Source organism: Penicillium verhagenii (assembly GCF_028828195.1).
Source record: "Penicillium verhagenii strain IBT 33310 chromosome Unknown utg000009l_segment0_segment0, whole genome shotgun sequence".
In the NCBI taxonomy this organism is placed as follows: domain Eukaryota; kingdom Fungi; phylum Ascomycota; class Eurotiomycetes; order Eurotiales; family Aspergillaceae; genus Penicillium; species Penicillium verhagenii.
In genome coordinates, this window is record NW_026643173.1 from 1,578,732 (window position 1) to 1,604,751 (window position 26,020).

Below are 26,020 nucleotides of genomic sequence, written 5' to 3' on the forward strand. Positions count from 1 at the left end.
GATCGACGAGGGGAGGTATTCTGAATTCTTCGATGAAGATTGATGAGCTTGCAGAATGGGCGAGGGAGTCTCCAGCCTGGGTTCATGTTGATGTTCTTGTTCTCGGGGGGCTGATCGAGTGACGCGCAGTTACTGGCAGTACGTAAAGCCGGTGTGGGACAGCGGCGGTCGGTGTCAAGACTCAAGACTCAAGATGGCCAAAGCCTAAAGGTCTCGATAATCTCGCCTCCTCTGACTCCTGATGGGACTGCTTCACCCTGGCGCCTGCAGAGCCAAATTTGAATTCTCTCACTGACTACCGAAAGCGCCACGAAGCTCGGTATCGTAATTCTGCTTGTCCTTTACCTTTGTCGCCGAGAACCTTCCCACATTTCTTACCCAGTAAAACGGCAGAATTTCAGCAATATCGGCTGAGCCGTGTTTCGAAAACCAGGGCTGTAGCCTGTATGTGTTCATAAAACAATGTAGAGAGACCGGATGGGATAGATAGCGCCAGAGAATACCAGAATGTCTCATTAGCCCAAGTCTGTTCCATGACCTCCGATATTTGCTGTATGCTCTTTGGAGATACATTACCAGCATAGTTTGTCTCCTCGGAGGTCAAAATGGCCATCAATTTCGGTAACCATCATATTCTTCAGCGTCAATTTCATCCACGCCCTTATTTGTCAACCAGTGCAGAGGTTCCACCAATTAAATTGGCCGAGAGAGAGCATATTGCCGGCCGAGGAAGGAGAACGTGATCAATTATATGGACCAGGCCGTTTGTTGTTAGATTGCCGGGCTCGATCATGGTCGCTCTGGAGTTGACTGCAAGCCTACTAGTTAGTGAGGGACGTACTGTGACTCTCTGGGCGCCATTCAACCGGCCAGGAAGAAGTAAGAGGCCCACCGTTGGAGCCCCGCATGCGTAGCTTCCAGCGTTACCTCACTTCGTATTATCCTTTCTTCCTTCCTTTCAGATCGCATTTCCTTATCACAGCCGCTCTGAAAATTTGTTTGGAAAGGAACTTTGACCTTTAAACAAGTCCATTTAACGATCAACTTAGACTGAAGAGAGAAAATCAAAAAGAGGAGGGCTGGGCAGCGCTTCGACACAAAAGTACGAGAAGACATGATTCCCCCCCATCAATATCGGTCCTCAGTAACCACAGCGACTTTCCCGTTCATCACTCACTCGACATCTACCTTACCATTCAAATCAAAGTTTGCTCAATGGGATACAAAGTTCCATTCTGGATAGACCCAGCATGGTGACGCGCAACAAGACCATAAGCAAATTGGTATCTGGTATCCAAAAGGTCAGCAATTGCGGCACAGTGGAAGTCCGGAGGAAAGAAATGCTTACTTGTCAAGGAACGGCAGCACCTCATTGAGGCCAGGGGTGCCTCTCCAATCCCGCATAAGGTCACAGACGACACCAAACAATCCCATCAGCGTCACACCGGCCTTCTCCATGCGACGATTCGCATCCTCCGCGAGACGAACGTTGAATGTGCCACTAGCATCGGTATTGGCGAAAACTTCATACCCGGCATCGACAAGGGACAGTGCCAAGAAAGACGTGCAGACCTCAGTCACAATACCAGCAATGATCAGCTGCTTCTTGCCAGTGGCCTTCACGGCGGCACGGAACTCGGCATTGTCCCAGGCGTTGACCTCGCCCTGGCGACGCACAAGGGTTGCGTTCGGGTGCATGTCGATGATCTCCTTCACCATCAAGCCATTTGGGCCTTGGTCAGAGGAAGTGGTCAGCACCGTTGGCAGGTTGAAGACATTTCCCAGCGCTGCGTGGCCTAGGATGTTGTTGCGGAAGTCATTCGTGTAATAGTCACGGACGACTTGAGCGAGACCAACTTGATGATCGATAACCAGGAGAGCCTTGGACTGTTAGAGATTGCATTTTGGGACTTGGGGTTGAGGATTTGGAGATTCGTACAGCGTTGTCTTTGTCCAGCCTGTTCCAGGCTTGCACGGGGACGGATGCTGCAAGGAACAGAGCAGTCTTGATGACAGTGGAGATATACATCTTTGTGGATGATTTTTGAAGGATGAGTGAGACTTGAGCTTGCTTTCTTATGCAGATTGAATGTCTTGATATATCTCCAGAGAATAGTGGGAATGCCACCCTCTTTATACCCATCACCGAGCCGTGTTTCCTGGCCCTGATGCTCTCCCGAGGTCTTCGTCGGGCTCAAATCGTCCACTCATCCACTAGGTAATCATGACAAAATATTTGCTAAGTTTCATTTTGCTTACTGCTTACCATCTTGGCCCCGTCACTTTCAAGATTTCCGTGTTAACTGCTGCCAGTGCACGAAGTTCATCTAGAGAGGGTTGCCACAGAGTCTTGGCCTGCATGACTAGGGTATGAAATTGACCGCTGGATTGCCTATATCAATACTATCAATACGAGAACCCAACAAGTATCCACTTACCAATTTCCATTTTCATCAGGATTTCTATGAATTCTATGCTCCAACGGTACGGTCGGTGTGAATGTGATCAAATGTCGTGATCCCGATTTGATGAAGCCCCGGAGCTTACCTATGCCTGGCAATTTTGTAGAGTGCACATGTGTAGTTGGAATACACTTTAAATCTTGGTATTATACGATACGTTATAAATCTAATTATGACAAACATCAAGACCCCAAGTCCTAACTATAGGTAATGGGAGGGTAGCCTGTTATCGGTAAAATTCTCCGGAGAGGTGAGCGAAATTGACCGGAGGCTACTTTCAATGTTGGCAAAGATGACAACACTGGCGAAGTAAAAAATCCGGAGTCCTAGGATTTTCGAAGCGACAGCCTTCCAAAGTTGCAAAGGAGCAATTCCTCCCACTGTTGGCTTGGCCAGATACTTGCCAAGACTCCACCCTATTGGACCCTTCGCATACCAGAAACCCCAAGGCCCTAGTCAAAGCTACTGCAGGTGAGATACGCCTCTGGATCACCGATGTTGACACTTCTTCAGGATCTTGACATGGATGAAAGGCCTTCAGACGATATTTCATCATCAATCAACGTCTGCTAGAATATAAATACAATAATAAGACCGAGAATATTGAACAGAGATTATACCTGACCATGATGGCTCTGGAATATCCTCCAAGGAATAAACCCAGCCCACAACCCCGGGAAAACTGCTGACGATGTGAAACCGAAGCACTGTCGCTAAGGGTCATCGTCCATGAAACCGCCCCTTCGGGTGTACTTGAAGATTAAAATTAACCGTCGGCAAAGTGAAGTGTGCGAAACATTTCATCAAACTCCCGGGTCGGCAACCCTCATGATCCCGAAATTATGCAGGGCTCACATTTAGCGTCTTACAAAGTGACAATAATCTCCTTGTCAGCAACGTGACCCTCGGGGCTTGGTTGAAATTGTCGGAGTATCTGGATATAGGTGAAGAAAAGGTGAATATAAAGAAACATGATTGGTGTAAAGGGAAAAACCGGTGAGAGAAAGCCCCACCAGGCGGATCACATAAGCTATTAGCAGGGCAACATTGTTGCCAAGACACGTATGACAGCCATCTGTCAGCGGATTCATAATCGGAAAATACCATTTCTCCGCTAACTAAGTGCCAAGACTTACCATCACTAGTAGCACAACTTTGCATCTTCCCCTTTACTACATCAATTGTGCCTGTGGTTTTTTCCGTTGCATGATTACCCCACTTAGTGGTTAAAAAGTAGGAGATGAAAGTACTAGACACTCAGTCAAAGTGAGTATAATATCTATCTCAAGTACTGAGTAGTAGGTACTCATTTTGAGTACTTATTACTGAGTATACATATGCTCCGTGCTTCCAAGTATTCAAATAGCACCCAGCCACCTTCGCAAAGTCCAAACGAAGCTTTACAGATGAAGGTCGCAAACTGTGTAATCGCAATCATAGCCGGTCCTTTTGTAGTTCGGTATTCTCGGACTTTTTTTTGACTGTTTTTCAGTTGATTGGTTGTGACCGTTGCAGGAGTTGACAAAAGTAGACCAGGAAGCTTCCTAAGTGACATTCGAAACCCCAGTCCCATGTTTTATGTTGGAGCAATACTCTCCAGAACGTATATCAGATCATGGAAGGTTCGCGACGCGGCACTTATTTGGAGATCTTATGGAAGCTCTCTTCACCGTATGTTTCTTTCAAGCCGTGAAATAGGGTCGTGTGCTGGTCATTGGGGAGAGTCATGAGTTGTTTCCCATCGGCATTGGGTAGAGACTCGTAGTCTCATCCCGGAGGATAGAAGGACATCGAAGGGGTTGGTGACAGATTAACTGGTTAGACCGGTGGTAATTTGTATGCCGTAATTCGTACTAAGGTGGAGTGGGGTTGGCCTGTTGGGGTAGGAGAAGAATGCAGGGTTCAAAGAAAAACAATAAAGAGGAAGAAAAAAAAAGAAAAGCACCGCCGAAAGGAATCGAACCTCCGTCTCTCAATTGTTCCTGGACCCTAGTAATTATACTGCTATGCATCCAGGGCCAGGAAGAAGTGAGTGTGCTACCACTGCGGCTATTCATTAATTTGAAGTGACCTAATTATCCACTTATGCTCAACGCTAGTCCTAATACCGTAGTTTCTACCTTCGGCAAATTCCGCCTTTTCCCCTCCCAACCAATCAACTGCTCCATAGCCTACTGGAGCATGTCAGATGGGCTTGAGAAAGAGCTCTATTATGTTTATGATACTTTTATGAAATTGGATTTTCAATTAACAAATGAAAGTTATTTTTATTGTTTTCTTTAAGTCTGAATAGTTGAAACGGGAACTGTCTCGACGAGCTTGGATTCGAATAAGTTCACCCCACTGCAGGTTTGTTGATATCCACAGAAAAATTCCGCAGATGAACTTGAAGCCAAATTCAAGCAGATCCTTCTCGACGAGAGACTCCATATCTCGAGACCATGAGCTTTTGATGTGAGTCCCTCATGCTATGATGTACTATATTGTGTTTCACAAAGATTAAAATTTTGCTTATAAGCTTTGTCTTTCTTCGCCTTACACAATCTTGGACGATCTTCCGTCTTTTTTAATCATATTTGCTGTGTGGTCATCAGCATGATGGCCCTCCTAAAGTTTCTCCAGTGATTACATTGCCATCAATGCATAGAAGGATAGAAACGTGACAGAGAATGATGTATGTAAATATGTTGCAAGTGGAACTGTTATAACCAAACTTTGAACCTACATGTACAATTCCTTTTTACCAACCTCAAGTGCTACTACTAGCAGTATACAGAATTCTAACAGAACAGCACCAAGCTTGGAAAAATTCAGCATTTTCATTTGCCAACTACCCATGGGGGCTATACGCCATTTCGTGTGCTTTCTTTTGTCGCGATATCTCCATCTGGAAGGTTCCACAGCTCATATTTCTTATCTATACAGACACCTCTCTTGAAGCCTTCTGGTCGCTTTCTACATCGAATCGCGTCCCCGGTGTGAATTCATTCAACGAGCTCATAATCTATGAAACTGTCGCTTTTCTCTAACGCTATCATGATGCATCTGTGGACCACAAGGAGGCCCACTATTTGGAATCGAATCAGGTCCTCAGCGACATGCCACATCTTCAACAATCGTCAATACAAAACCTACGGCCGGCCTGCTGCTGGGCCCCCTCATTTCTCTCACGCATAACAACTTGCTCGTACAGCTGGTTCCTTCGGTCGTGACGGTGGCGATTTCTTCTATCCTGAAGTCACTTTCTTCAACCAAGCGCTACATAAAATCCAAGCACACACATGTGCAGACGGCCATCTCGGTCAAAGAACGAATTTGGCTCTCGTGTCCAGCTCCTCCTCCTCCTCCTCCTCCTCCTCCTCCTCCTCCTCCTCCTCAGCTCCCCTTTGGCCGACCAGCTCAGCCCACCTCTCCACTTTACATCTGCGGCGGCGAACAACGCATATGAAAGGAGGTGCTCGTGCCGTTATAGCCAATGGGGATACCCTCGACGCAGAAGGCTCGTTTGATGTTCCCTCATCCACATTCATGTCTAGCCTAGGTTTCCACTCGGTGGGAAAGGCCATTAGTGATCGCTGCTCTATAAATAATCTCCCTCGCTTGACTTTCTTCAAAAGAACTCAGGTATACCCCGCTTCTTATTGAAAGCTGCCGAATATATCCGGGACCCCACTAGCTTGCCACCACCGAAACCTAGGAAAAATATGCCGATCGCGAGAAAACTATGCCGATAGCCAGACAGTCCGACCGTTGACCCCTTTTATTTATTTTCTGTCTGTCCTTCTTTTGCTTTTTTTTGCTTTTTTTTTGGCCAACACACTGGCGATCAAGTTTCATAAGCCAGGTGTTCCCGCTGAGTCCTGACCAAATTCAAGCTGATGTCTCATTCCGTGGCTTAGCTGTCCCGATACGTGGCGTTGCGCCCACCTTGCGCCAAAAGAGTCCGAACCCCCAGTTGGAATCCAGCCAGTAGGCGCAAGCTAGTCGATGTGACCGTCGCTTGATAAGTACAGAATACTCCGTACCTGTACTCCATACCCTTCCACGAGCTTGTACTGAATGACGCGTAAAGATCAACTTCCTAGTGGGTTTGACTGACATCCATTTGGAAAAGAATCGAACAAATAGCGGTGTGTGGAGATAACCCTTTCAATGATTTAAGGTTGGTTTGTGCCTTTATTCAGGCAAAAGATCCACTGTCAAGGAATAGTGCGCAATGTACTGGCATCCGCTTTGGGTTTTATCTGACCTGCAGGTTGTTCCACGATTACACTAGCGGTAAAATAAGGCAAAGGAAAACATTGAAAGTTCATTACATACCAGGAAGCTACACGTTAAAACGGATGGATGCTTGTACATTACAGTGGGAACGATACTGCACGCTATACCGAGTTCGGCTAGCGTGGAAAATAGTTTGCGCCTCGAGCAACTTTGCCCGGCGTACTCCGTAAGAAGACAACGATACTGCATCCAAAAAATAATAATTCTATCTACTTCCAGGATTGATCGACTTGCCGAGTATTAGCCTCAACAAGTGGGGTTCTTTCGCCGCGAGTTGGTGTTTATGAACAGGATGAGAGACACCGCCAAGCAGAAAGTTGTCGCTTGTAGGCATCCATGGTGACCGTAGTGACTTTCGAGACAGGCATGTCATAGCGAATAGGATAGAATCACATTTTCATGATTTTCAGTAACAGAGGAATACACAGGGTTTCTCGGGAATCAAAATAAAGTATTTTCGTACTTCGTAGTGGCAAACGTCAGTAACTCTGCTGTGCAACTGTGAGTGGAGACATGTCAAAATACTCCGTACTAGTGCGCCAATAGAGAGCAGGTTATCTACTAATAGTATTTACCGGATTTAAGCTTTGAAAATACGGTTTTTTTGAGCGAGCTTCTCAATACACACACCGTCCTCCGTACACGAGCATGGCCTCTAAGAGTCCAGTCTGGATCAGGAACCCGCAGTGTCGATTGAGACCGAGTTTCTGTTGAAACTTCAAGGAAGGTTTGTTTTTATTCAGCAGGATAATAATCAAAACATACGTCATGAACTAATCTCGTCAATGCTAGACCGCTAGACGGACGATAAGAGAAAAACCCAGATCTTGGTCCATAAACTAGCGGCATCTAGTCAGCAGATCCACTTTCCCTCAGCTCCAGATGGATGTCCATCTAGTTTTACACTTTTCCTTGAACCCCTCGGCGAATTAAACAACTAGACTGAGCTCGCCATGAGTTCTCGAAATTCGGATGGTGGTGCAGGTGTGGATAGAAACCTCCAGTGGGGATGGCTAGAAATGGCAAGGAATTTTCTGTCTATTGATCCACTATGGTGTGGAACGCCACAGTTCGATCTTCAGCCGTGATCTCACAAAATTCACTTAGAAGTGGATGAAGGAGGGATACCCCTGGTGAATGTGGAAACCTTTCGCCATTCAATATGCCTCCTCTGTTGACCTATTTATAAATTATGCCCGCCTTCGCCTTCAGATTTCATTTCTGTTCAAACTCTTCAACCCATTCAGAATAATTAATCGCTTACCATGAGTCAAAATACTGAACTTACGGATCTGCTGTTGCAGCTTCAACAGCCAAATCCCGCCATGCAAAGTTTGGCACGATCAGAACTTTACAAACCGGCCTCGCGCACTCTGACCATCGAGGAAACTACCAGACTGACCTACCAGAGGGCGAAGGCTTTGACCAATGCACATGGTATGTCTTCCATTTCCCTAAAGACAACGACATCCAAAGCAGCAACTTATATACAAAAATAGGCTTGACTCTCAAGGACATTTTATGTATTACTCCTAAATTCTGGAAGCTTCACTGGGACCCTCTGTTGGCTGTTGACGGTGGTGCTTTTACCCTTGCTAGTATTCAGTGCAATCTTTTTGTTGGAACGCTAGCTCCTTTTGCCATGAACCGTCCAGAGCTTTTACCAATCCTCCAATCTGCTTTAGAATTTGATATATCGTGAGTGTATTCCGAAAGCACCTTACAGATGAAGCCATTGTAACTGCTAACTGGAGTTTATTCGTAGTGCCCAATTTATGTTGACGGAAGTTAATCACGGCTTGGATGCACGGAACATACAAACCACAGCAACGATTCTGCCTGATGGTGATATCGACCTCCACACACCTTCTCCAAATGATGCAAAGTAAGAGGGGAGCCCTGGAGGTTTCAGGACTGCGCTTTTCAAATGAAGGCTACTAACAGATAGATAGGGTCATGCCCCCAACTACACCGAGAGGTGGCATTCCGACAGTTGCAATTGTGATGGCTCGACTCGTGAACGGAGATAAAGATTGCGGGATTCGACCATTCCTTGTCCAACTCGGAAACGGAAAGGAGATGTGCAAGGGTGTTATCTCAAAGTGAGAATCCAGCTGCCCTTCGAAACACAAACCATCAAAACTAATTTTTCGACAGGGCTCTGCCTCCACGAACTGGTGCTCACCCCGTTGATCATGCGCTGACATATTTTGACCACGTTCGTCTACCCGGGTCTGCTTTGCTGGGTAGTGCAGAAGAGTCAGAGAACAAGCGCGATGGTTTCTTATCCTCGATCCATCGCGTCGCAGTGGGAACTCTCTTCCTCTCGGCGTCTGTGATTCCATGCCTTAAATTGGCTGCCTTCAATGCCGCTCAGTTCAGTCAAAACCGGATTGTCAGCGGCCCAGGCGGAAATCCAGTTTCAGTTATCGAGTTCCGAACACAGCAAATGCCCATCCTCCATGCTGTGGCACAGTACCATGTGCTAGAAGCCTACTTCGTTTCTGCGGCAATTGCGTTCCGAGAGCAGAATGTAGATCCCAGAGTGCGACATGGTATTGCCACTGCCTTCAAAGCGGCAGCACTCGGTCATTTCACCAGAAGTGTGAAGGAGATGAATGAGCGATGTGGTTGGCACGGACATTATGAAAATAACCAGCTCCTTCAGATGGAGGTAAGCTATTGCGGTTTTCACACATTTCGTTTCATTTGCTAACCCAAATTTTCAGCTTGAAATGCGGGGCGCATCGACTGCAGAGGGTGATATCCGGGTTCTTGCTATCCGTAAGTACTTGAAGCTCCGTTGAGAATATATATCATCAAGAATTAACAGCTGACATGAAACAAAGGACTCGCTTCTGAACTTTTGATTGATCGGTACCAAATGCCACCACCGAAAGATCCCAATAGCCCCATTGCTCGACACGAAGCGTCTTTATTCTTGGAAGCGAGAACACTGCTTCAACAAGGTGCCAACGGAGCTCACAGAAGCGAGGTATTCAATCGCGATATCCTACCACTCGCCCTTCCACTGGTGGAAGCGATTGGCCACAGAATGGCTTATGAAGCAGCTGTGAATGCTGATATTGATCTTACGCTGTTGAATTTATACGAGAGCGGTGTTATTAGGGAAGACTCTGCATGGTACGTCGAGCAAGGTGGCCTCAGCAGGGCAATTCAGCGTGAGATGGAAGCCCAAGCGGCGGATGAATTGCTTCCTCGGCTGAAAGATATTTTGATGGTTTCTGGCATCCAGCCATATAGCAATGCCCCGATGACTTCAAAGACTCTTTGGAATGATTTTGTTTCCGGGCTGGAGGTCTTTTCAGGAGATGCGCCTCCAGACCTTCTCAACTTTTGATCAGAATTTAATGGTTTATAGTTTAATACGAATATGAAAGGAGTTTGAAGTTTCATGGATTCAAAATCAATCAAAGTCATTTGCAGCCCATATTAATGCCAGGTCTCGAAAATTTCCGGATCAGGTCAACACATGCACTACTAAGGTCGACTTCTTAATTATAACTTCTTTCACCCACCATGAACTCCGCCCTTGCTTATGCACAAAGTTTTTCGCCGAACAGAGACGTGGCCATATTTTGTTCAAGCAGGCCTGAATTCTAAGCACAATATAGTAAGACTTTGCACAATTGTTATTTTGACACCATTTATGAATAGTAGCTTTGGCGCCTGCTGGGAGAACTGGCAACGATGAATCTGAAGAAATGAATCAGTATGATTTGGAGACAAAATGCGGGAGACAACTTTGAAAATGATTGCAGAATTGATCGAACGAGAAGCTAGTGCTATCGATACTCACATGGCGTGAATAATCCCTGGGATATCGCCCAAAAGCGTCAGTAAAATGTTAATACAGAGGTCTACTCCGCACCCCCTTTTCAACAGCACTGCTAGTGGCGGTAGAAATATCGCCAACACAAACAGGCAAATATCACTGAGGAGATTTCATTAGAAACTATCCAGGTTGCGAGACATTTTTATGAACAACGTACGAGGCTGTGTATGGCATAGTTATTTCAGACCTGCATTGAGAAATAATTATAAAAACGAATCAGTACTGGAAGCTAAAGCCATCATATATGAAGGAGCCAAGATCGGTTGATTCTAGCACAGTATCGGTCAAGATCCGTTGATGAACTTGCACAGTCTATGACGTCAAATGGAATAGAGTCGCGGGAGATAGGCGGAAAATCTCCTGATTGTCCGCTAGCATGATTCATAAGATGGATTTGGAGTGCACTGGACCCTGATTGGCTGTGATGTTTGGCCCCACAGTTCGCCATTCTGCCTCGGAAATCTGGCCTTCCATGCATGTTCCTCAGGCCAAACTTCAATGAAATCCAGTCTCGGAGATTCTGAACATCTGAATATTCCGGTCTTAAAACAGCTAAATGCATTATGATCCCCTTGTTCACTGATCTTGGATTTAAGACGCCGAGGTAGGTCTTCACCAATTTTCTTACCGCCGTACGGTATAGGTTGCTGACGTAATATGGGTTAGTTACCTGCAGAAAGTGAGTATGCCAAACCAATTATCAATATTAATGCATTCCAGCACTGGCCGATATTGATCTACCTCCCAATTTCAGGTTATCAATCTGATATTATATTCGCCAAACTTTGACTGGTGGAGACGAGAAAGGGGCGGGGTCAATGACGAGTCGAACTGCGGCAAATGACATCCTTGATTAGATAAAATCCCCTGCACAAACTCCAACCATCCAGGAACTATTTCAATGCAAATGCCCTGGCTCTGTCTTGGCTCAAAAATTCAATAATCTTTGCCTTGCAGTTTATATCGTCTGGCTTATTCAATTCTTGGAATTGATGAGCGGAGTATCCGCTTCCGCCTTGGAATGAATGGACACCCTGCGGAGCTCAGTGCAGATGAAGAATGCGGGATTAAATGAAGGTATTTTCCAATGCCGATCTTTTCACATGTGAATCGATGAATGATGTGATATCTAAGAAAACGATGGTCATCTTGGAACGCCGCTTATCGCGGTGTCAGCAGCCCTTATTGGGCTTGCGGCCGTTGCAACTGTCCTGCGAGTGATATCTCGTGTCTGGATTATGAAGACATATGGCATAGATGACTGGTTTGTGATGGGATCTGTGGTCACGTCATTTGGAATGCTTGCATCTATAATTTTGGGTATGTCAACAAATCCAACAGAAGCAAATACCTATATTAACTGCAACAAGGCGTTGACTACGGCATTGGAACTCATACGCCCACCAATTATACAAATGAAGCAATCGTAGGGAAGGTATCTAAACTTCCCTGAACAATGTCCCGCGTGGAAATGCTGATCAGGATATCAGATTCAACTTGCTATTCAAGTTCTGTACATCATCACTAGCGGGCTGGTGAAACTCTCGATACTCTTTCTATACAAACGCATATTCCCGACACTTAGGATTGCCACTATTATTTTGGCTGTTCTAATCACGATATTGACGCTCACTTTTATGTTTGTGGCTATATTTCAATGCCAACCTGTCGGCAGCTACTGGGTTCATGACGCCAATAACCCGAATTCATGCATCTCACTTCTCATATACTGGTGTGATGTTGCCGTCGTGTTTCTCATAACCAACATGATCATTGTGGGCTTGCCTTTCAAATCAATTATTGGTTAGACACTTTTATCCCTTATCGAATTATTGTGAGCTAATTATATTCAGGCTTGAAGTTGGGGAAAAGAAAAAAGGCAATGGCCTTAGCCCTACTATGCTCAGCGGGATTTTGGTTAGTTACATACTATCCTATTCTAAAAGTGCTCTACATTAACAATCATAAAGTACAGTTGTTGCCGCTGCAGTAAGGCTGGCATACGTCATTCACCTGTATAAAGATCGTGACCTGACCTGGAATATTGTTCCTATTTATTTTTGTTCTGTGGTGGAAATTGCGACAGCGTTGCTGGCTTCTAGCGTTCCGTCTCTCAGACTAGCCTATCTGACCCGCAAACATCGTCGGACGGAGAAGGCGAAGAGATCGCAGGGCTCGTACGATTATAGATCCACTTGACTTCAAAAATGTTGCCTGAAATAATCAATATGAACATACTACTTTGACCTCCATGGTCGCTAAGAAAAGAAAAAAAAAACCAATTTACAAAATCGAATTCATTGATTGAAGTCATTGATTGAAGTTCGAAAAATTCTTGAAAGCAGTCATAAATGTTCACTACTGGTATTTGAATTGGGGCACGGAAACGCCCAGTAAAAAAAAAACGCTAAAACCATGTCAGCCGACAACATTTGATCAGATTGTTCAACAATTCAGTTATCGTATAGAATTTCAATCTTCGTAAATTCTCAGTGTCTTTTCGGTAACCCCCAGCACACGTGGACGAGTGCCTGACACGGAACAAGCAAAGATGACATCATCACCTTGATAATTTTCCCCACGCGAGATGGATATAGAGTCATAGACTTTTTTAATATTTTGTTCATAAATAATGCAAATTCTCAATAATTCTCTCCTGGTTCATTCTGAAAAGTCAAGCTTGTTTCGGAAATACAATCTCCTAAATATCCAAGGCTCAATATGGCGAGCTTCTTTGGTCATCCCCTTGGCCTGGTCAGCAATGTTAGCCGATTCCTACAGATGTTTAGCGCGATCATCGTTCTTGGCATAACAGCATGGGCTGTAAAAGACACGAAGACTCTCACCGTTATCTATTCTCTAACGATTGTTAGTAAAGACTGCGATTCATATTGATTTTCTTCAAATCTCAGCATTCTAATTTTTCCTCCAGGCTACTGTCACACTCGTTCTAGCTATACTGGCATCAACCATAAGCTGTTTGATGAGGAGAAAGCCACTACACATCTTTGTGATTTTCACCACGGACGCAGTGCTTTCCTACCTGTGAGTCGTCGCAAAAGCCACTCATTGAAATACAAGATCACTAACATGCGCATTCTAGCTGGCTCACGGCTTTCATTTTCTTGGCTCAAGATTTCAATCGTCGTAGCTGCCGCACAGATCGCTGGAATGGCCAGATTGTCTGTAGCCGCCAATATGCAGCGGAAGCATTCAGTTTCATTGCCTTGTAAGATTTCTCGCCACGGATAATTGAAGATTCAAATTTGTCTAAACTTGACTAATCCTCATGGCAGCTTCGCAACACTTCTTAATCTAGCACTCGAAGTAGCATATATTCACCAACCGAAGACCACTTCCGTCGACACTCGTCATGGAATGGAAAGAGAACAACAGATTACTGAAAACTTGAACGCAGCCGGTCTGGCATGATCCGTGCCTTTGCCGGGCTGTGTAACTCCATCATGATTCAGTACCAATAACGTTTGATTTTTCTTCGAGTCTTCTTCTTCTGTTACTTGAATTTCAACAATATGAATATGAATATTAATAGCAACATTGTCAGGAATATTGATCGGAATGTGAATACGGCTTCGATTGAATCACTGATCAGTAATCTTCTGATCGCACATGTGGGGCTTACTACCACAAAAGCTACCTCAGCGACTGACGTTAAACTGAAGAGGTATTGAGCTTCTCTAATTTGCGTCGTGGAAATCCCTTGCCATCCAACGCGTTCCCTAATGGAGGCCAGATTTGGGATTGGTAGGGTGGCGTCAAGGGCTGGGTAACGGGTTAAGGGGAGTTATAGATTAGGTGGGCGGTAAAGAGCAGTAGAATGGCTTGTAAAAAATAAAAAAAAATAAAAAAAAATAAGAGAGAAAGAAAACCCAACGCGGGAGTCGAACCCGCAACCTTCAGATTAGAAGTCTGATGCTCTAAACCATTGAGCTAGCCGGGCCATTTAAATATAAGCAGAAGATTTAACACATATGAAGGAAGGACTGATGAATTAAGGCTCATGTGGAAATATATACAACTTCTGCCCAGGTGTCTGTCACCTTACATACTAAGAACAGCAACGTGAAGCGTGCACATGTGCAGGATTGATATGTGCCCAGGTAGCAAGTCCAGGGGCAACATAAGGAAGCAGTATAGTTTAGTATGGTGGCTGGTTCTCGTTCCCATACTCAGTATAAAAAGTGAGGCTCTCAAACAATATGCTACTAGATGTGCAAATTCTAGGGCGTTAGAGTTTTCTATTAGGTTCAATAATCTGTGCTTGGCAATTGTAGGCTTTAAATGGGGCGCTAGGGCCACGGCAAACAGTACCGTCGCATGAATCATGACTGATTTCCCAAGAGAGCTACTACAAGCATCTATCAGCCAAGTGCGCATCCATGGATGGCGGGGTAAAGATAACCATATGTAGTTTGGGAAGCATCAGACTGAGGCTGTTTTGAACCGAGGAGATTACTACCTGTGAATGATTCGCTAATGCAGGTTACCTGAAAATATTGCGAGGCAAATCGTATCAGGATACCATCACCGCGAATTGGACGCCCTTAACGTTTTTTGGGCCAGGTTCGAGCGTCACAACGTTGGTAACGCTAACTTTGAATGGCATTTCCTCTTGACGGACAAGGATCACTTTGGGCCTCAAGGCAGGGGAAAAGGAGACGAAAAGGGGCGGGGTAAGGATTTGAATGGGGCTCGAGAGTCGAATGATTTGTATTAGTCCGTTTTCTAATACGAACACGAGCCCTTGGTTGCTGATCTTGAAGATGAACTACCAACACACCTATTAAGACCATATCTGATACATTCTTATATTCGCTAACCAGAAGTTGGGATTTATTTGCGCTCACATACATTTCTTTCGTATAGACTGAAATGATCAGCGTACTACTTTCAAAGGAAACAACATACACAACATACACAACATACACAACATACACAACATACACAACATAAATAAGGATTCGGGAAATATTAGCCTGAGGCTCTGACTTAATTCAGGGTCTAGAGAGAACATTTGAAGGATCAAGACTTCCACAGAGAAAGAGAGAAAACGATGAACCAACGTCGATCACTTCCAGAATGGGAGAAAAAAAGAAAAAGGGAAACGGAGCGGGATCTTTTGTTTATAGTAGTAAACTAGCGCAAGGCTTTTAGCCAACCATACATCTCAGAGTCGGACTCAGACCATCGCAGCCCCAAATCAACACGAAAGAAATAGTTCAACGAGCCCAGGGGCCCAATATGATGGACAAGATTCAAATACTCAGGGTCTCTTTCGTTTATACCCGAGTACTGCAAGGGAGCAGGACAGCGAGGACTGATTGCGGCACTCCATAAACAAAATGACATCAACAATACCACTCACTACTATCTTTACCCCTCCAGCAGACTGCTCATCAAGCTGGACTTTTGAGGGTTACAGGTACAATGGCGAAACAAGCGGTCTCCTGCTCCAAAATGCCTTCTCGGCTAGTATGGACGCTTCATGCTTTCCACCCGACTTCAATCATGCCGGACGCAACACAGCAGGGGACCCAGTATTTAGCCCAGGGATGTGCCCACATGGATACACAACAAACCCCTCGCCTACGATTGTGGGGCCTAACACCAAAGCGACTTGTTGCCTAAGGTCAGACATTCTTTGAACTCTCGCCCATGTTAGCTGAGAACCTGACAGTTTATGCGTACAGCGGCTTCTACTTTCAAACCGTGGAAGGAATACAAGGCTGTGTCAGTACCTATACCGGGACGACCTTTGTTGCCGCAAGAGCGGGAGGGTCCCCCAGCCCCGATTATACTACTAGCAAAACCGCCTCTGGAACGATTAGGATGTGGGGACAACCAATCACGATAATGTACCAAGCCAGCGACCTGAGTATATACCCCACATCAGCGTACACATCCTCCTCCTCTCCCTCGTCATCCTCTGCAGCAGCTTCTTCGTCAAATACGCTTTCTACTGGGGCAAAAGCAGGAATTGCGGTTGGGTCGGTTGTTGGAGCGTTGTTACTGTTTGGCGTTGGTCTGTTTTGGTGGCGCAGCCGCAAAGAAATGCGGCGGCCACAGGAGAGCGGTACTCAAGATACAACAGATACACCTGAATGGGATCATAGTATGGCAATGAGCTCGGTCCCAATGCCAGCTGAGTTGGAGAACAGAAGTATGAGGTCTGAGCTTGGAGGGAAGGCTATATTAGGAGATACCACAGTACCAGAGCTGGAGTGAGGTTCCAGATGGTGCACTGGACTGATCCACTGGGAGGTTCTAAGCTGTACGAAGAACCTTTTTAATAGTGAGAAAATGTGGGTTGCAGTATGTAGCATTTTGTGGAGATTTATGGATGAAAATCTTAACTTTGATTCGAATACTGTAGATAACGCTACAGTCTGAAAAGTACCAAATCTCTCTAGCAAATATACCAAGGGTATCTTCTTCCTAGACTAATATGATAGGGTAAACCGTGAGGAAAGTTTCATCCTTAGGCTGTAAAGTGACGAAGATAGACTTACGTTCGCGTAGTCCATCCAATAAGACTAAAGAACATGCCAGTGTATCGGTCTGCCCATTGCATGGTGAGCCAAATTTCACTCAGTGGTCGCCCGGGGATTCGCTTCGTGAGAATAAAATAGGCGCCGTCATCTTCCTGCCCCTCGTCAACGATTTTGGGCGTAGGTACTGATGTTGCTGACGCCAGGAATCGGATGTTTGTGGCTTTGAAATTAAATTTATTCAAATGTTTGATAAACTTGTGATCGCTTAAAAGTGGCTCTAAGTACAGATTATCCTAACAAAACACCGGCACATGCGTTGGAAGGAGGTATATGAGTTGTTTTTGAACTTGGCTATGTGGTGAGATAGTCCTTGACCGGGAAGATGTTGCGAGTACACTGAACCTGATTTGGTAACTGGTTTTCATTAGCTGCTCCCTAGTCATGTCTTCTAGGTAGGGTTTCCAAGGTTGATTGGTTTCTCAACAGAACGAATAGGCCCGCTCAGTTGAAAGAGGGATTTTGATTTCAAATATGGGCTACAAACTGTACAGCTACTGCATGAGGTCCGCATGGCCCATTTAGCCGGGGCCATTCTGACAACGTGGTTAGGCGCCCGGGTGCTTGGGCTGCAGAAGGAGACATCTATTTGCCCCACATCTTATCGACAGGTGATAATCTTCCGGGATCTGTAGAAGATTGAATTCCATTGGCTGGAGTTGCATACGGTCACCTGTTGCGGAAGGCGGCGTGTTTCGATTTGTAGTTGGGCGCTTTGCCATCAGAAATCAGTATTCCACAATGGGATTATCGATTCGTCTACAGACGAGAGTTCCCGGAGGACCATTGGCAATGTACCCGAAGCATGATAGCTTCGTTTCTCCAGCGAGACCATTTCGTAGTAAATATCGTCACTGATGGAAGAGGAAGTGAACCTGGGAACAGACGAGCAGTATCTTTGGCTATTTGGGAGCTTCAAGTTGAGAAGACTGATAGAAAATCCGTTTTCCCCAAAGGTAGTTCCACTGTCTCTGATTGACGATCATTTCTAACGATTATCAACCAGTAACAGCAAATTGCGATGGTCGACGAGACGCCAACCAGAAGCATATGGAGGCATTCTCTGTAGCAACGAAAGCGGCAGCAGAAAAATACTTCAATAATGTTTATGGCGATCGCCAGGTCCGTCTTTGGATTCTTGGCACTCGTCCCGACTACCAACGACTTGGCCTCGGGACCAAACAGTGTCAGTGGGGACTAAACTATGCGCGAGCTCACACGGTACCGGTTACCGTTTTGAGTAGCCCCATGGGCGGTGCATTGTACAAAAGCCTTGGCTTCCGTGTGATGGCGTATATCACCGTTCAAGCCGAAGGGGAAGAGGAGAAACTTACCATCGGGGTAATGGTTCGTGACAGTGAACAAGACGGTGTGGATATTCATCCGGCGTCTTGATCCTAGTTTGGCTACCAACTCATGAACCATTGGACACACTGGAGATGAGGCAACCAAATGGCACCGGGTTTTGGACAAAATTGGACAAAAGAGATGCAGCACAATGTCATTTTTTGAGGCTATGCCACCCGACTAGTGAAACAGAGGTCTATTATTGCTAGTTTTTATAGGACAATTACAAGCACCGTGTTCCCTATTCAAGTAACCGTTCGCTTTTTTGAAGCTATTCTCAAAGCCCGAATCTCCTTCTTGAGTAGCCGGTTTTCTCATCATCTTCGTCGCCATTGCTGTATTTACTTAAATCAATTGATGTCAGTCAAGTGGCATCAGAGGGTCATGGCCAACGCATAGACATTATCTAGTAGGTAGTAGAGACTCATGGAATCCAACGAAAGAAGAGAGGAGCAAGGAATGTAATCGGTATGGAACGCATTCTGTAGCGAAGAAGAGGAAGGAAGAAGCGAGACGCAGCCTGCTATAGAACAAGAAGGAATCACTGACAAACATGATCATGTGATTCCAAGAGAGACTTGATAGCCCAGTCATAAGAATTATAACAGTATGTGAAGTAAATTGCATTCAAATTTTTCATCCACCCTTTTATGCCGTCGTGAGAGAACTAAATGCCAACCATACAGAAAGTCAAACACCATTCTCAAGCTTTAGAACTCTTCTTAACTACCCTTTTCAACAACAAAACAGGACGTCCAGTGAAGCCGAACATTTCAATCCGTAGCAAAGGCCATGCTGAGGTACCTCAAACTTCTACTCGGGCAAGGCTCCTACTATGTACGACTTGGAGATAGAAACATGGAAGGGTAATAGTATCCAGGCACCTATTGAAGCGTCGTGTGCGTATCATGAAATGGCCGTGGATATATGTATTGAACCTACGTATGTTTCAATGTTCTCGACCTACACAAGATACTTCCAGGGATAAGACTTAACATTGCAGTACATAACTGCTCACCGGGCAGGCTGGCCCGGTTTATGAACACCTACCCCGCCATGCCTGACCTGCATCTTTTCAACACCCTGTACCCTTCAAAAATATCCAACGCTTCAAACGCCGATGACAATCGCCGCATCGCTTAAAGATCTACTATTCATTTTGCAGGCTTTTTGACATAATCAATGCTGCGACCCTTCTATCCACGACACGGAGACCGAGAAGCGAAAAGCCAGGATATCAAGTTAGTCTTACGATCGCAAAATTGAGACTTTAGGGAGAGCGAAATTTGCTAATTGCCGGTTTTATTGTACCAAAGTGTTATTGTTGTCCCCGGAATTGGTACCTCGCTCCCGGTCGCATGGCAGGATAAATCTGGCAGATGGCTAGAGAAGCTCGTTGATGGGTGCAGTGCTAGAGTTCAGATATGGGTATACGAGTTTAAAGGGGGGGGACACCAATACTGGCATTGCTCAACGACTCGCGGATGAAGCTCACGAGCTACTCGCCTGTCTTCATACGCTTTGCCCTGGGAAGAAGCGCGATTCTCCTCCAGCCTCCAGAAGTCCACACGGCCGAAAGCCGCTATTTTTCATATGCCACAGCCTTGGAGGGATTTGCTTGAAATGGGTGGGTCTTGATTGAGTCTTGAATGCAGACGAATGACTAACGATCGTTTAGGCTTTATCTCTCACGAAAGGTCATGTTTTTAGACACCTTGAAGTTATTGAGGTCATATCAGGCATTGTTTTTCTAGGGAGTCCCCACTTACCTTTGCATATCGAGCCAAATCCAAACATCTTGGAACTTATTATCCGCCTGAATCAAAGAGCACCACGAAAGGATGACCTGACATCCAATGACAACGAGAGCTTAGCAAAGTGCTGCCACGAGTTCGAATTGCTGGGGATTCAGACGCCAATCGTATCTGCGTATGAGAAAATTGAGTCACGAGTCCATCAAGGGGTTTTCAAGACTTCCCAAGTGGTAGTGAGTCGGAATCCGCCCATTCAAAAAATAAAGACCTGGAGTTCCAATGATAACTGACTCATATCAAACAAAATAGATTGCTCCAAAAAATGGTGTATAGTCGAGTCGCATAACCGGATCGTCGTGGAAGCCGATAAAGACCATAACACCATCTGCAACGTTGAAATTGGAAGTACCCTATATGACAAGATAAGTGGTGCATTGCAACGCGCAGCAGATCATGCGCCTGGTTTGGTATACAGGAAGTTCCACAGTAAGTTGCGATTGATACTCGGTGTCCATTGGTCATTTACTGAGTCCCCTACCAGCGAGCACTCGGAATGCAGGCGACTTCGACACAACTCGAAGCTTGACAACAGAGAATGAAGCAGTCCAGGCTTTCAGATTATTAGCAGTACCGCAGCAGGGTCCATCTTCAAAAATCTCTCCATCCCTGAATAGTTCGAAAGATGCCACTTTTGGTTCCTCCCTTCATCCATCCCAAGGAAGTGAAAAGGCAATCACAAGCTTTGAAGTGGTGAAGAAGGACCCCATCCTGCCCTGTTTCTCCATGAAAGTTCACAAGCAGAAAAGCGACTTTTTTTGGCAGAGCTGTCATTCTTGACCTGATTGATCAAAATCTTCTCCCTGAAAATAGAATGAGCGATAGTCTATGCCACACCTCCGTTCGATCCTATGCAGTCTGCGGCATGGGCGGTATCGGCAAAACTCAAATTGCGGTGGAGTACGCGTACACAAGACATTCGAAATATGATGCGATATTTTTCGTTACCGCAGATAGCAAGACAAAGCTTTCTGAAGAATTTGCGGATATAGCTTTTGGGTTGGGTCTTGAGGATCAAATTGAGGTCAAAGACCTTACAGTGTCGTGCGAAATAGTCAAGGGCTGGCTGTCAAATCCAGTCCGATCATACAACAGTCCACCATCAGCCAGCAATGAGGCATCCTGGCTTCTGATATTTGACAATGCCGACGACATTGACGTGCTAGAGGATTGCTGGCCAACGACTGGTATCGGCTTCGTGCTTATCACCAGTCGAGACTCATTTGCAAAAAATCAAATCTACATGGCGAACCACGGGATTGATCTCAAGCCACTATCCACCCATGATGCTGTCGAATTCCTGAACATTCTTACTCGGAGATTTCCCCGTCTTGACCAAGAACAGAATGCTGCAGAAGTTGTGAATAAACTTGGAGGCTTGCCGCTTCTTATAACACAGATGGCTGGTGTCATGACCCGGTTGCGGCTCTCTTATTCTGAATTCCTCGCGCTTTACAAAGCGAGCGGCATCGAAGATATGAGTTTGACGAGAGATATGACTTCGACCGAAGAGCAGGTACACTCGATTTCATCAAAGATCGGTTTGGATGGGTTAGCAACTAAAAGTCTAGGCTTGTTGTGCTTAATCTCTTTGCTAGATCCCGATCGAATCCCGGAGGGTATTCTGATCAATGCATGCGCATATGCATCCTTCGAGTACTTCCCGAGGGACTTGGTCCAGTACTACGAATCAAGGGCACAGCTTCTCCAAACTTCTTTGATCAACCAAAATCCAGAGACAAAGGATGTCTCGGTCCACCGACTTGTGCAAGATGTGGCAAGAGAAAAGTTCGAACACAAGCAACTAATTGCGATGTACAACCTCGCAATCAAGGCGGTTTCGAGTATATGGCCATTCGCGACGTTGGAGACTCGGTTCACCACTGCGCGCTACAAAAGTTGCGCGCCGGTATTTCCCAGTTTGGTTAGTTTGAGTAAGACGTATGAGCTTGTATCGACACTTGAATCATTTCGTCCTGAGCTAGCTAGCGCAACACTCTTCGGTGATGCTGGGTGGTGAGTACTCTTCAATGTCGATTTTGAGACTTTGCTGATAGATAAATAGGTATCGATTTGAGAGAGGGTTTCAAGAAGAGTCCAAGGAATGGTTTAAGACGGTCGAAGGAATATGTGACGGTCTAGAAGATAAATCCTCGGTGGAGGTAGCATACATGATCCGTGATACCCATCACAACCTTGGTACAGCTGCAGGGGAGACGAATGACACGAAGAGTTTCCTGAAGCACACGTCAATATGGCTAGAAATGCTTAAACAGAGGAAGACCCCCGAAGGGGAATCTGTGATTGACTACGAACTTTGCATGGGCTATAACGAAACCGGCGTTGCACACGCCATGGATGCTCAGTACCAAGTTGCAATCACGTATTTTTCAAAGGCGATCGAAAGTTTCCAAGCTTTACCTCACTACGAAGACACAATGCAAGGATGGTCAGCATCGAATATTGGGCTCGTGTACTGGATCTTGGGCGATTACGTCCAAGCCGAGCAAGCACTGCTTGAGATTATAGAAATTTTCAAAAACGCAAATGGCGTTGACGACGTACTGTCCTTCAAGTAAGTTGCGGATCCTGCAAGCTACAGAGATCTCATCGAACTGACATCTCCAACTTGAGAACTGGTAAAATGCTCTACGCACTGGGCAACGTATATGTGAGCCAGGGGAGGTTTACGGAGGGATTCGAGTATCATACCCGCTGCCTGAAACAATATCGTGCCACGCTTGGAGACAGCCACCACCGCATTGGTGACATCTGTCACCGACTGGCGGATGATAATCTTCGTTTTAAGAACCATGCGGAAGCAAGGCATCCACTCCTTTCGAATGTTCTTCAGTTGAAATCCATTGCTAAGGCGCCTTTGCCAAGAGTGCTCATAAACCAAGCTTTGAAGTCTTCAGTGGGCGTCAACAATACAAGCAAGAGCTTGCTCGGTCTACCTATAAAGCCTCACGGATTTCTTTAGCTATGGGAAATGAAGAAAAGGCACAGGAAGAACTCCACGAAGCCTATACGCTCCGCCGCTCCGTAGTGCAAGGTGATGATCGAGACATCGATGAACTTAAAGAGGTGGACTATGATGAGCTGGTTGTTTTTTGGTCGCGATAGGTCAACTGGTGGGGACGGTGGTATCTGAACCATTGAAAGAGCACTTTAGCAGCATTCATGTATTTCGCGAGTAATTGCAGTCAACAGAACAAATGCACCACTCAAGATTGAACCTTTGCATCAAACCGGTAAAAAGAAACCTATCTCGAATTGACAGTTGCTAACCGTCGCGCTTTGGCTCGTGCCCGCTGACCAATTCCTGGACCAATAGTTATATATTAGTACGCACTACATGTGATCCTCTCAATTGCAAACCAACAAACTCCTGCGGCACCCTTCAATCTAAATCATTGCAAGGAGCAACAAGAAAAAACATACAACAGTCAGGATTCGCATGTGGTCACCCACCATACTACTAACTGACCGGCGTGTGGCTTAAGTACGGCTGAGCGGACGGGAAGCCCTGTTCTCCACACCCTATGGTCGTATGTACTGGATAACCTAAGAAATGGATGGTAACGTACAATCTGTTCCAAAGAAATCCAGGCGCGCGACCGCGGGGAATAAGTGATTGCTTTATGTGGGGTGAGAGTAGAAGTCTAAGCACCCTGCAGGTGAGGCTGACATTCATATTATTATATACATTCTGCGCGTCTTGAGTGCGACTCAAAAAACACGCTAAACTTCCAACTTTACCAGGTTAAGACACTCGCCGTACGGTCTTCCCGATCACTGTTCGTCTCCACTCATTACCACGTTACATTATGAAAAAGCCAACTAGGTTTGTTAGCCTGCTACCCCTGTCTAACATGGAACTATCCTCCGTATATAGCACTGCGGGAGTCTCAATCAGGTGCAATATTTCTGCGGTTCGAAACCCTGCCAGTCAAAGAGCCTGAACGTTTTCGCAAAATTGTGAGATGTTTCCTGGCAGGGTTTGATCGTGGGGCTCGTGGGTAACGATGGAAAATGCTTGAGACCCCTGGGTGGCCCCACTTTAGATTTATTTCCACCCATAACAGGGTCTAGCGACCTCGGGAGGGTCCGACACCCAAACGCAAATCTCGTTGATGAGATATTCGCTTGACGTTGAAACTGCAGTTTCTCGATATCATGCTCAATAACACCCGCCGTCGATCTGTGTTCAAGGGACAAAGACAGTGTGGCCAGAAAATAAGGGGGGAAAAGATGATTCCTGAAAATCATCGGCGTCTGGGTGGCTGTCAGCCCCCCTTCGCTTAAGTTGCGAGGCTCTAGTAACTTCATCTAATTTTACTTTTTGTCAAAGATCATGTGGGGGCTGATGAGTCGGTTCGTTCCGGATTTCCCCCCTGTTTGGCCTTGAATATTAATACCCTCGTAACCTTCCCCGAAATTGGAAATGTTTACACCCCAGATTTCTCCTCACTCACGCTCGCTACCATGAAGTTCACTCCTTTCTGGGTCTCTTCCGCCCTATTAATTCCACAGGCTCTAGCCCTGGCTGCATCTGCAACTACCTCTACTGCCACCTCCACTACCGCGGCAGCAACATGTACAGCTTCCCTCATTACCACCCTCTGCAGCTACCCGGAACCAGCAGATGGCACTGCCGTCGCTAGCGACGGCAGCGCCTTTTGCTGGGATTACTGCAATGCCAACCCTCCCTGCAGCTTCGTGATCTTCCGTCTTGGCGACCCTGACAACGGCGATGGCACATGCTGGCTATACCCCGGAGACACCTTCGATGCGAGCGAAGGTACAACGGATTGCGACGACCCCATTTTGTCCGTCTACGACGAGCCCGTTTGCTCTACCGCTACCACCACCGCTACCGCCACCACCTCTACTTATTCCTGCGCCGCCACTGAGACTCCCTCTGCTATTGCCTCGGTCTGCGGATACCCGGAGCCTGCTGACTGTGATTCCAACTGCTATGCTAGCTCCGGTGCATCGAACTGCATGAGTATTTGTGCAAAGGCCGATGCCTGCAGCTATACTGTCTTTAATACGCACAATGAAGACTACTCGCCCTACGGCGACGGTACCTGCTGGGTTTATCCGAGTGGCACATACGATGCTGCAAATGCAACCACTTGCACTGATAACGTTTATCAATATGTGTACGATAACGAGTGTCCCAAGCCATCGACCTCGTCCTCCTCTTCATCATCTGCTACTGGAACTGCGGGCGCTACTTCGGGCTCAACTACCAGCACCAACATACTGTCGGATGGCACTGACAGCGGAAGCAATACCACGAGCGCCTCAACAGCTACTGCCACCAGCAAGAATTCTGCTTCTGTTGGCCTTTCGCTTCCTAACCCGCTTGCTATGGGAATGGCTGCATTGGCATGGCTGGCTCTTTAATGAAATATTGTATTTATCTTTTGACCTTTAGCCTCTGGGCTGAACGGCCAAGCATGCTATGTGTCCATGTTGTATATTATTGCACTCTGTACCTACATATGAGTCCACTTCCTTGGAAGGTTATTCTAATATACCTAATTATATTTTCTAAACCCCAACTGACTCAACTCTGGAACATATTCCTTTTGACCTCACCCGCGGACGATCCTCAAGTTGAACATTGAAACATTGAACGAATTGTTTTACGAAAATTTGTTGTCCCTGATTTAATGACCTCGA

At 45.9% G+C, this 26,020-nt stretch overlaps 9 protein-coding genes across 9 annotated transcripts; 6 read left to right on the plus strand and 3 right to left on the minus strand.

Moving 5' to 3' along the window:
* Positions 1 to 288: 288 nt before the first annotated feature.
* On the minus strand, positions 289 to 613 carry N7466_009646 (uncharacterized protein; the record flags this gene model as incomplete). The annotated part of the gene is made up of 2 exons (XM_057169035.1): positions 289 to 442; positions 504 to 613. The coding sequence occupies 2 exons, from the start codon at positions 611 to 613 to the stop codon at positions 289 to 291; spliced, it is 264 nt and encodes an 87-aa protein (XP_057017741.1).
* A 731-nt stretch (positions 614 to 1,344) lies between these two features.
* Positions 1,345 to 2,029, minus strand: N7466_009647 (putative isochorismatase family hydrolase; the record flags this gene model as incomplete). Its single annotated transcript, XM_057169036.1, has 2 exons — positions 1,345 to 1,881; positions 1,940 to 2,029. 2 exons carry the CDS (start codon positions 2,027 to 2,029, stop codon positions 1,345 to 1,347), a joined length of 627 nt encoding a protein of 208 aa, XP_057017742.1.
* Positions 2,030 to 5,764: 3,735 nt separating this feature from the next.
* N7466_009648 (uncharacterized protein) lies at positions 5,765 to 6,028 on the minus strand (the record flags this gene model as incomplete). The annotated part of the gene is made up of 1 exon (XM_057169037.1): positions 5,765 to 6,028. One exon carries the CDS (start codon positions 6,026 to 6,028, stop codon positions 5,765 to 5,767), a length of 264 nt encoding a protein of 87 aa, XP_057017743.1.
* Positions 6,029 to 8,008: 1,980 nt separating this feature from the next.
* N7466_009649 (Acyl-CoA dehydrogenase/oxidase) lies at positions 8,009 to 10,104 on the plus strand (the record flags this gene model as incomplete). Its single annotated transcript, XM_057169038.1, has 7 exons — positions 8,009 to 8,180; positions 8,243 to 8,441; positions 8,509 to 8,628; positions 8,696 to 8,845; positions 8,901 to 9,417; positions 9,473 to 9,527; positions 9,593 to 10,104. 7 exons carry the CDS (start codon positions 8,009 to 8,011, stop codon positions 10,102 to 10,104), a joined length of 1,725 nt encoding a protein of 574 aa, XP_057017744.1.
* Positions 10,105 to 13,320: 3,216 nt separating this feature from the next.
* On the plus strand, positions 13,321 to 14,031 carry N7466_009650 (uncharacterized protein; the record flags this gene model as incomplete). Its single annotated transcript, XM_057169039.1, has 3 exons — positions 13,321 to 13,471; positions 13,532 to 13,828; positions 13,919 to 14,031. The coding sequence occupies 3 exons, from the start codon at positions 13,321 to 13,323 to the stop codon at positions 14,029 to 14,031; spliced, it is 561 nt and encodes a 186-aa protein (XP_057017745.1).
* A 1,931-nt stretch (positions 14,032 to 15,962) lies between these two features.
* Positions 15,963 to 16,845, plus strand: N7466_009651 (uncharacterized protein; the record flags this gene model as incomplete). The annotated part of the gene is made up of 2 exons (XM_057169040.1): positions 15,963 to 16,249; positions 16,311 to 16,845. The coding sequence occupies 2 exons, from the start codon at positions 15,963 to 15,965 to the stop codon at positions 16,843 to 16,845; spliced, it is 822 nt and encodes a 273-aa protein (XP_057017746.1).
* Positions 16,846 to 18,218: 1,373 nt separating this feature from the next.
* Positions 18,219 to 18,563, plus strand: N7466_009652 (GNAT family N-acetyltransferase; the record flags this gene model as incomplete). Its single annotated transcript, XM_057169041.1, has 1 exon — positions 18,219 to 18,563. The coding sequence occupies one exon, from the start codon at positions 18,219 to 18,221 to the stop codon at positions 18,561 to 18,563; it is 345 nt and encodes a 114-aa protein (XP_057017747.1).
* A 2,577-nt stretch (positions 18,564 to 21,140) lies between these two features.
* N7466_009653 (tetratricopeptide repeat protein) lies at positions 21,141 to 23,309 on the plus strand (the record flags this gene model as incomplete). The annotated part of the gene is made up of 3 exons (XM_057169042.1): positions 21,141 to 22,342; positions 22,392 to 22,901; positions 22,961 to 23,309. 3 exons carry the CDS (start codon positions 21,141 to 21,143, stop codon positions 23,307 to 23,309), a joined length of 2,061 nt encoding a protein of 686 aa, XP_057017748.1.
* A 1,505-nt stretch (positions 23,310 to 24,814) lies between these two features.
* N7466_009654 (uncharacterized protein) lies at positions 24,815 to 25,741 on the plus strand (the record flags this gene model as incomplete). Its single annotated transcript, XM_057169043.1, has 1 exon — positions 24,815 to 25,741. The coding sequence occupies one exon, from the start codon at positions 24,815 to 24,817 to the stop codon at positions 25,739 to 25,741; it is 927 nt and encodes a 308-aa protein (XP_057017749.1).
* Between the last annotated feature and the right edge of the window lie 279 nt (positions 25,742 to 26,020).